Source organism: Lipophrys pholis, assembly GCF_963383615.2.
Source record: "Lipophrys pholis genome assembly, chromosome: 1".
NCBI lineage: Eukaryota > Metazoa > Chordata > Actinopteri > Blenniiformes > Blenniidae > Lipophrys > Lipophrys pholis.
Window position 1 is genome coordinate 44,056,741 of NC_137635.1, and position 10,707 is coordinate 44,067,447.

The following is a 10,707-nucleotide window of genomic DNA, read 5'->3' on the forward strand; positions in this document are numbered from 1 at the left end:
CCAGCTCGCGTTTTGTCTGAATAGCTCACGTAATCTCCATGTTTAGATGGCTGAGTCGGTCTGCGGGGGAAGGGAGGGCCTCTGATTTCAATATGTAAAGCACTTTGTGCAGCATTTTCATCGAATGAAAAGTGCTCTACACCTAAAGATTGAGTGATATCTACACGTCTGCTCCTTTATGATGCTGAGTAGATCGAAGCCAATAGGTCATCTTTTGTGTCCAGTTTTACACCAAAGCGAACACACACACACACACACACACACACACACACACACACACACACACACACACACACACACACACACACACACACACACACACACACACACACACACACACACACACACACACACATTAAGAGTATCCAGAAACAACCCGTGGGGAACATGCAAACTCCAGACAGAAAGAAAGGCCAACTGGTCCAGGACTGAAGCAGGCATGTTCTTGCAGTAAGAGCTGGTGGTTGCATGTTATAAACATGTTATATACGTACGTGTTTCTCACTGCTTGTAGTGTGGGAAAAAGAGCGCGTCAAGGAACAGACAGGCATCTGAATCGTCAACATCCAGAGCCCAGGTATGAACACAGGTTTACTGAAGAGGACTTCACATGTTTATAAATTAAATGTGAAAGGTTTTATGGCACTTTGATTCTTCACAATAACCTGCTACTTTTTGAAGGTATTTGTCACTCTATGCAAGAAGGACGGTCAGCGATCACGATGGTATTTTAATAATAAAGTTTCAGAATTCAGGAGACACTAAAACATTGCTGAAACCTTCTTACAATCCATCTTCTGAACTCTTGCATAAGCATGCATTTGATATAAACTCATGAATATACGAAGTTAGAGCAATTTAAATTGATGATCTGGTGCTGAAATACAATTACCTGTAAAAAACAATAATCTATTAATTTTTGGAGTGCTGGTTTGCCAGACGGGGGCTGGATGTGGCCTGCAGTGCCACCAATTGCCCATGACTGATTCAGACATTCATGGGAAATAGACGTCCTTTTTTAAACAAACTCTATTTCCAAGAAGGCTCTACTATTTTGCACTGATGATATTAATTTCGGGAACCCCTAAAGGGATCGCTTTATCAAGCTGAGCCTGTGAACAGTTGTATAACATTTTCCTGTTATGAGTAATGAGGTAAACTCAGAACTGGGAACTTAAATAAAAGCAAAAAGGGACCTTTGCACATTAAATGCATAACTCACAGTCCCGAGAAATGATTCAACGTGCAAACACACGAAGAAACGCGAAGGTACAGAAATGCTGAGTTTTTAAAAGCGAGTAAGTAAACAGGGTTTAGCAGGCAGAGGCAGACAGTAACAACAGCTGGTGGGTGGAAAAGGGAAAAAACAAAACTCAAAAGGTAGAAACGTCAGAGGTAGCCGTCTTGTATGTATAATTTAATCGGTTTTCATCAGAGGGTAGCGTGTTAGTCATTTCATGTTAACTCAAAAAGCAGGCCTCTCTGTGTTGTTTGCATGTTCTCTTTGTGCCTGTGTGGGTTTCCTCTGCCCCACGATGCAAACTCACTCATTTCTTTTTATAGTGCTTTTGCACTGTACAGCTGGCTAGTTTTAATGTCAGATGTAATGAATTAAATCTTCCACATGCAGGATTTAATCCCCCACAAAGGTCAAAGTTGCTCAGCCCTGATATAGATGATGATTAAAAACAACCATATTCAGCCTGTGCATAATTTAAGTACTTAAGTTCTATTTGGCTTAGAAATTGCAATCGAAAAAACACCAGAAAGCATCCATTGAGTTGTGCCTGCTATTTGTAAACACTGAATCTGGCACATTCTCAAACACATAAGATTTCTTTTCCTCATTGTCTCCTCCATTCATCCATTCATTCATTCATTAACTTGACAAGTGAAGACAATTTCCATGTGAGTTATGTTTACATTAAAATGAAGAAAGCCCTCCAGTTGTGTTAAAAGGACATAGATACAGTAAATGCATTGCGGTCAAACCGTTTAATTCATCATAATGTGGTAAGACTGATCATTATAAGGTTTACGTGGTTTCTGTCGGGGGAGAGGAAAGTGTAACTTCAAGTTGCCTTCTGTCATCTGCTGCACTGTTCCACCACGGAGTGCACTTAAATGAGTGACTCAGCTCGCCTCTTTTAGAGGGAATAAATAGTCTCTTTTTGAAATGTGTGATAATGGAGCTGAAAAGGAGAAACAGCCGACACTGCAGACTTACATATTTCACACTTAAAACTAGATTGTTGGGCTGGGAAGCTATCCAGGCTTGATCTTTAGGAAAGTTATTCTTAATTGATCTAATTAAAAGCCTGTAATATCGCTAAAGTATTTACAATGCAATTATAAATGTTAAACTGCGACAATGATGTCGACACAACAACACTCGAAGTCTTTCAAGCTTTAATTGGCCTCTATGTTACAATGGGGTCTCCATAGGCACAGTGTTTCTCAATGCCCAGGTTGAACCAGTTGCCTTTTCCACCTTTGTAGGCACTGGTGACGATTCTGGCCCAGCCGTGTTCGCCCTGCAAACAAGGAAATACTGGTCACTCTGCGTGTTACAACCACAGTACTTATAATACTCTATTAATACAAAACCGAGGAGATGAGAGAGCAGATCTGAAAAGAGTAGTGGAGAAACGGACCCAGAACTCCCCCCAGGAGTTTCTGACGATCCAGTACTCGACCCCGTCCTCGTCCACGCCCCAGCCAGCCACGGACACGATGTGATTGGGCAGAGACAGAACGTGAAACTCGGAGAAAACCCCTCCGGCGTATTCCTCCAGGTTGCTGGTGGCCATCAAGGCACAGCTGAAAGAAGGAAACCTGCTTGATTCTCTGATCAGGAAAAAACACTTTTCTGAGCTCAATTTACTGGCTGAAGATGTAGGAAAAAAAGGCCCTAACCCGAACCCTCCAGAAGAACATTATGATGTCATGTTCTGCTTTTAATCTGAAGTCAAAAGTTCAAAAAAGCATTTTGTCCAGAAAGACACTGATATGACCTGAGTTTGATACGTAATAATCTTCTTTACACTTCATGCGGCATATATAACCTCCATGTCTCAACTTTGTTTTGTCATCAAATTGCGAGTGAGGACTCACCTGCAGGAACGACAGTGAATAATTTAACCTAAATGAAATAATTGAGTTAGAAAGTCAGAGATTCCACGTTTCCATATTCGGGTTCAGGCTGCTTCCTTCAGCAGATCATCTCCCCGTACAGTAGCTCCTGCTTCCTTTACAGCCACACCAACCACCTCCATGTCTGGATCTGGGTGGTGTGGTACCTTGTCTGGTCTGAGATCTACAATGTCTCTCATGAAAACGTCTCACTTAGAATCATTTTGCACTTTCGGTTCATCCTGAAGGTACTGCTGTTGTACTATAGTGTTTTGTACTTTATGTTTCGGACCTTAAACAGTCTGGTGACCGAGGATGGAAAACATCTCTGCCTATAATCTTGATTAATATGTATCATCTTATTTCGAAATGAAGAAATCTGAAACCCTGCCCATGACTACCGAAAACAAGAAGGGCCTCAGATCTGATCCCTGCGGTATACCTACCTGAACACTGGACTCACTAGTTAATCTGTAAGCACACCTCGCCACTGTCTCACTGTCCTCACTCCTGTCCTGCTCCACCCTCACATGCCTCTCTGCCACTCCTGACTTCCTCATTCCTCCCACTTCTCTACATGTGGGGATCTCCAAAATGTTCTTTTGTGCAGTGCATCGTTCAGAAAACCTGAACATGTGCAGTCAAATGTCAAAATACTGCCGCATTTTTTGGGCACGTTCAACCTGAATGTTTTTACAAACTTGCCCTCAGAGTATGACTTTAATGCTAAAGTGATACTTGGTCGCTTACCAGGTAAATGCCCCCAAACCCAGGAGCGCCAAACACAAGGACCGTGGGCTCAAACTGGCCTGCAAGAGGCTCCAATCAGTTGTTTTTGTGGCCGGATTGAAGCCCCCTGCAGGTCTGTTTTGGCCGACGGGTCTTATTTGACACCCTTGCTACACAAAAGACTCCTGAGGAAGTCCAATAATAAGCACTACTGTGAGACTCTGTGTGTGTGCTCTCAGAATTAAGAGCTTCCACTCCTGATGCGTGTGAGTTGGTTGCCGTGCTTTATTTAGATTTTAAAATCCATTTACTTGATGTGTTTAGACTGCTCTGCTGGTGGCGCAGCTCCAACCACGGAGGGAGGGAGCGATCGGATTGAAAACCCCTGTGATATAAATTATTCTGTAGCGGGGGGACAAGTAGACCGGCGTAGAGCCGCTCTGTGAAAATCTAAGGCTGAATGTCTTCCTCTGTGGAGGATTGTAGGTGAATTACATAGTAGAGACTGAGGAAGGAGGGCTGTTCTACCTGATGGGCCCGTTGGTGAAGATTTCCGCCTTCATCTTGTCTCTCCCAGACACTGCTCCGTAGTCGCCCACTTTCCACACTGTGTAGTTCTTCACCACCGCACACGACTCAAAGAAGGAGCATGTGCCACACTGGTTGAACAGCTCGCACTCTGAAACACACAGAAATAATCTGAAGGGTTCACAATGCAGTGCGATATTCAGCTGACTCGGCGTCATGTGGGGCTGCACCGATTTTTTTAAGTACTGTGTGACACTGCTTTGAAAACACAGTGTTCTTTCTCTTCGCACTAATTTTACACCAGCTGTGACTATTTAATTTTTTTCCCCCCGTCACATATATTTGTGTATGCACTGTATTTTCCTTCCCTCTTGAATGTTTCAGCGTTTTATTCCATATATGTTTGTGCATTCTTTGTTTTATTTATACTTCACTGCAACACAACCTGCCCTGCGGGGACACATAACTGAACTGAACCGAATTATTCCTCGATTTTTGTGCTTCTTGCTTCTAACCAGTGACCAATCAAACGATTGCAATTAATGATGACATTTTTGTACATTAATCTAGATTAATCGCTCTTTGCTTTCATATTTTGAATTCTGTCATCTTGACTTTGCAGAGCATGAATGCTCAGTGCACAGAAACCATTTATCATCGTTCAGTCTCTTTTGATGTATACTGTATATACAGCGCATGTTGCTACCTATAGATTTGCAGTATATTGCGCAGCCATAGTTTCTGCAGTGTAATCACAAGTTACCTTTCGGGGAATCACACTATCATTGCAGCATTACAAGTCTGTGCAGATAGAGATCGGATATAAACTATAGAACAGGGACGTTAAGAGGCATCCGGCCTGCAAATTGTCGTACCTGGCCCACAGGATGACCTTGGTAGATTTGTTCCAGCAGGTTTCATTGTCTCATTAAGTGAAGTTGTCATAGTGAGACCCAGAAAAGGTCAGTGGATGGTAGCAACACAGCAGCTCAGAAAAAAAAAAACCACATTCATGGTGTGAGAGTGAGTTTATAAAAATGCTGAGTGCTGCAGAAATCCTGTGGCCAATAAAATGACCAGATTTTACAGACTGGGTTGTATTTGACCCGTGAACTAAAACCAGTCTGACACTCCTCCGACAAAACACACACAGGAACATGCCTGTCACACCTGCCTAAAGTCACTAACGTCACTACACATGTACAAGGAGGCTGAACATTGCTCAGACTTGTGGGTGTTCTTCTGCCTTTACTCGCTTTTCTGATTTCGGAGATTTACTGCAGGGATTTTCTCTGATTCGGCCATGAGAGCATCACTGAGATTACAGGAGCCGATGCCGGGCAATAAAGTCTGGCTCACAGTCGGTGTTCCAGTTAATAAGTGTTGGATGAGCCTGAAGCCCGAGCTCAGTGCAGCGAGTCAACGAAAAAACATCCCTTCGCTGCAACGAGTTACCGTGTTTGGACATGACGGATCTATGAGACTGGAGGCACCTTTGTCCTGAAATGCCCACAAATTCATTCATGAAGGAAAACAACAGCTTTAAAGATTATATGTCCAACAGAAACTGGTCATTTCGTGTCACATTCACATCACTGATCAGAGCACAAATCTTAGAAGAAGAAAAAAAAGAGTGTTTTTTTGATGGTTTACTTTGGTTTTTGGCCTGGTAGTTGTTGCAGGTCTCATCAGGAATGCCTCTTTCGTGTGCATAGGCATAGACTCTCAGGTGATCTCCCCCATAACAGGAGCCCGCCCCACCGCAGTCTATCACGTTCTGGACGGACAGGTAAGCCGACGGCCACGCTCCTCCCTGCTTGATGTTGATGCGGTCTTCAACAGAAACAAACACAAAAGAATATTCCCACTAAATTTAATTTGAACATATTTCAAAATCCACATTCCCTTTATTCGTACTCATTTATGTTCCTCCCTCTGTTGCCATGGTTACCGGCGAGTGCACTTGTGGCTCCCATGGCCCAGCAGGAGCCACAGTACTGTGGGATGTGTTGGTTCCTTGTGACGCTGACATAATTCTTCCCCTTGATGCTCCTCCAGTCCCACGACGGGGGAAGCTCGGACACTTTCACATACTCGTGCGGCCGGGCCCGCGTCCTGAAAACGAAAGCAGAGGACACGTGGCTGTGATAGCTGAAGCGGCGGCATGCTGCCTGTGGCTCAAACACACAGGTGCTCACTCTTGTTCCACTAATTATATCTGGTCTCAGGACTGTGTGGGCGGAACGCCGGCCGTGATTGATAGTGGGTTCACCTAATATCCTGCGGGTGCCGCAAAGACAACAGGATATTTGGTGGTGATTCTCATCATCGCTCTGTGTGGGTGTGTGTGTGTGTGTGTGTGTGTGTGTGTGTGTGTGTGTGTGTGTGTGTGTGTGTGTGTGTGTGTGTGTGATGCAAAGAAATCAAACCAATCATTCTTCTCATTTTTTTTTTTTTTTTTTCTTGCAACAGGGAGAGACCTGGAGTCTCCTCCTGTTGCCTTCTCCGTCAGAAGATGGCATGGCTGCCGTACACGACCGGGGGGGAACTCTCAAAGAGAGAGAGAAGAGAAAAGAGAGAAAAAGGTTGAGGGAGGAGGGAGGAGGGGGGAGGGGGTAGGGGGATAACATACAATATCCTTGTTGTGCTACATATATTATTTGCAGTTATCACACTGATCCAAATATTTTCCAACTGTTTTTGGATTAAACCAGCCTGAGCTGCTCTATCTAGACAGTAACGTGAAGCAGGAACATGAATTAACAAAGAGGCGACAACAAAAGAGGAACATGACCTCCAAAGTTTGAGCAAATGATGATAGAGAACAAGCAACTTCAGAAGCACCTTTCGTGAGGAGTGGAAGTGTGTGGGTGTGTGTGTGTGTGTGTGTGTGTGTGTGTGTGTGTGTGTGTGTGTGTGCGTGTGGTTTGTCCACTGGGTGGGACCGGAACTGCTGTGGGGGGACCCGTAGCGAGACCCCGGGGTCCGAGGCCATCGGGCCCGGACACCGCCACCCCGGCAGACGGAAGCCCCCCAGGCCCGGGGAGACCCCAGCGAACCACCCCAGAGAGCCACGTCCCCGCCCAAAAAGCACCCGACGGAGAATGCAGAGAGGAATCCCCCCCAGGCAAGAGGGGCCCACAAGAGAAGGATAAAGGGCACAGGGCCCCAGGCCCCGACCCAAGCCGCCAAGCCGAGAAAAGGCCGGAGCAGGGCCCCCGGGCCGAGCGGGTCGAGAGCCCCCCCAACCCCGGCGGCGAGTCCCGCCGCACCCCCGGGAACAGGCCCACCCACCGCCCCCCCCCAACCCGGCAAGGCAGAGACGGCCCCAGCCGCCGCGCCCCGGACCAGCCCCGCCCCCAGACCCAGGAAAGCGAAGGCCGGCGCAGGCCCCGGTCGGAGGACAGTCAACTCTACACCCCCAGGAGCCTCATATCCCACCCGCCCCATGACCCTCCCCCCCGGTTTTAATTGAAATACCCAACCCCTGACCCACCCCCCACAGACACCCACCCCTGACGCAGACGCAGACGCACACACACACACACACACACACACACACTTGGGACGGTGGGGGAGTGATGACTCTCGCCCCCCCAGGCCGCCGGCCGGGCCCCCACCCGGCCACCGCGGTGTCCCAACCTCCACTAATCCAACAGCAAATGGAGAAGGAGCACCGCGCCCCAGCCCCCCCACGAGCGCCATGCCGCACTCACCCCGGGCCGGGGCGGGACCCCAGCGGGAGGTGCTGGGGGGAGCCACGTCTCCCGCCCTTCCCCTGCCCTATATGTGTGTTGGATGTATGTAAGGGTGTGTCTTTGTGTTTTGAAGAGGTGGATGCAATGTGTGTGTCTATGGTGCGGTTTAAAATTGGGGGGTAGCGGGGCCCGGGCGTTCTACCGCTGACAAGCGGCAGAACCCCGAAAGCGGCTTACCCCCTCAAGACCCTGCGTGACTAAGTGTGGTTAAAATTGTGGGTGGTGCAAAGTCGGGGGAGGACCCAGACCGCAGTTAAGTAGCCCGGACCCCCCACCTAGGCACCGCCCCACTGTTGCAATCATTCTTCTCATGAATGGACCATTTTAGCAAACATTTCTTAATTTTGACATTTCCGTCTCTGTTGCGTGACCAAAGTGATCCAGTGAAAGAAACCTCAGCAGGCAGTAATATAGAATCAAAAAGTTCCAGCAGGCATTTTGTGAATCCATCTTACTTTATGTAATTAGCTTTAATTGTTGAATTTAGTGCAATTACAGAAAATCAGTCGCAGGAACTTCTGAGGGCCTATTGATGAATTTAATAGGTTTTTAATTTTAATTATAATTATTCGGTTTAAAAAAATTGGCGATAAGAACAAAAACACTCATAATTTGTTACCACACAAAATCAACAAACAACTCTCAGGGCCACTTCATTAGGCAGCAATGCTGATTGCTATGTGAACTTTTAAAGAGAGAAAATATTGTCTAATTCTTTTAAGCTTTAATTTCTGGTGAAAAGTACACGAGTAAAACATAGAGCTCCCACTTTACTCTTTTGGTTTTTTAGTTGTACGTTCTCTTTTTCCACTACTTCTGCTAGTCATTCAATAATTTCCCCTACAACCCAACTCAGTCTGGACCCAGGTGACACTGGAAAAAAAAAAAAATGAAATCACTAAATACACATGTCTGTGGACATGCAAACTCCAGCAAGGGATTTTCTCACATCAGATATGAATTCTTTTCCTGCTCAGTTTCATTTGCATATTCAACACTGGCCTTCTTTTGAAACTCCTCACATACAAATACCAGTTTGCGGTACAACTTGGTGACAATGATCAGACATTTCATTTTTAAAAATGCCGCTAAATGTGTGATTCACAGTAAATCTTCATTAATATTCTCCTTTCGGTGTAAAGCAGCAGCAACAGTTTCCGTTTCCTCGTTAGATCAAAATGATAAAAAATATGATGTGGAATGACTCACCAGAGTAGATTTAAGCAAATGCCTCAGGATTAACTTTCAACAATAGCAGCGAAGTTATAACAGCAGCAGTTGGGGGCTACAGATGGAAACTAGCTACGGCTACAACCTGGTAGGAAGCATTTTTTTCTTTAAGATTAATGTTTTTGTACATGGTTCCTGAAAATAACTAAATAAAAATAAATAGAATAAAATATTAAATAATTAATAGATCTCTGACACATCATCATTAGCTCTTTATTTAAAAAACTGACCAAACTGTTTGCTCTGTATGTTTATATCCTGGAAAACACATTAATTTTACACTCCAATCCCTGGACAGTTTTAAATCCCACCATGTCTTTTTTAACAATCATTTTAATGTGTAACAATGTTTGTCTACTGCAAAATCCTGCATGTCTTTGTTGGTTTTTTTTAATGGAGTTACCACGTATTTTACTTGTATTTTTTTTTACATTATGTATCTTGGGTGTCTTAAAAGGCGCCGATAAACAAAATGTATTATTAAAAATTTAAGACAAGTTTGGTCTCATGTCACAATAAAGGAATACAATCAATATTTTTCCAAACTTTGTACGACTGAATTATTATATAAAGATTTACAATAGAATGTGAAAAAATCGACGAATGACTCATGGTATTTAATAGTTTTGTGACTTATAGGAGGAAAGGTGACAGTCACAAGACTGATCACAAGACCACAGCTCAGGAGAATGTAAGGATGATAGAACATTTTATTATAATGATATTATATATTATGCAATACCACGATAAGCATACCAGTAAACGCGTTGTGAGACAAATTAATACAAGTTCAACGTTGTAAACAATGAAATGCAAATCTGAGCAGAAACAAAGTAAACAACATGCCGAGGTAGAAAACGCTTTTTCTGACTCACTTGACAAAGTCTGGTCTGTGGTCCCGGATGGGTTTATAACACGGATCAGATATAAATGTGCAGAAGATACAGCGAAAAGAGAAAAATGCAAAACAAACAAACACCGGAACGACGCAGGAAGACGCCATGTTGGCCCCGCCTCCTTTCTCTGACGTAATGACGCAAGCGTGGAGCGCTCCCGGTCTGCAGGAGAGAGAAAGAGAGACCGTTTATTATTATTATTATTAATAATATTATTAATAATAACAATAATAATGCACAGCAGTTGCATGCACGCACACACACACACACACACACACACACACACACACACACACACACACACACACACACACACACACACATACGTGTGTGTGTGTGTGTGTGTGTGTGGGTGGAGGGTTTATTCTCCTTTAGAGAGCCACTACACCACTGTGCAGCCTCATATCTTCTGATGTATATACAGTATATATCCT

The 10,707-nt window shown here is 44.6% G+C and overlaps 1 protein-coding gene across 2 annotated transcripts; it reads right to left on the minus strand.

The window, feature by feature from the left end:
• Positions 1–2,392: 2,392 nt before the first annotated feature.
• LOC308119672 (cathepsin Z) lies at positions 2,393–10,401 on the minus strand. Of its 2 annotated transcripts, none has more exons than XM_080479820.1 (6): positions 10,253–10,401; positions 6,341–6,504; positions 6,043–6,222; positions 4,390–4,540; positions 2,655–2,820; positions 2,393–2,534 (listed from the first exon to the last, which is right to left on the minus strand). In XM_080479820.1, the coding sequence occupies exons 1-6, from the start codon at positions 10,378–10,380 to the stop codon at positions 2,421–2,423; spliced, it is 903 nt and encodes a 300-aa protein (XP_080335946.1). In that variant the 5' UTR covers positions 10,381–10,401; the 3' UTR covers positions 2,393–2,420. The 2 variants fall into 2 exon arrangements, with proteins under 2 accessions (XP_080335946.1, XP_080335947.1); XM_080479821.1 differs by having other exon boundaries at positions 6,383–6,504; positions 10,253–10,396.
• Positions 10,402–10,707: the final 306 nt, after the last annotated feature.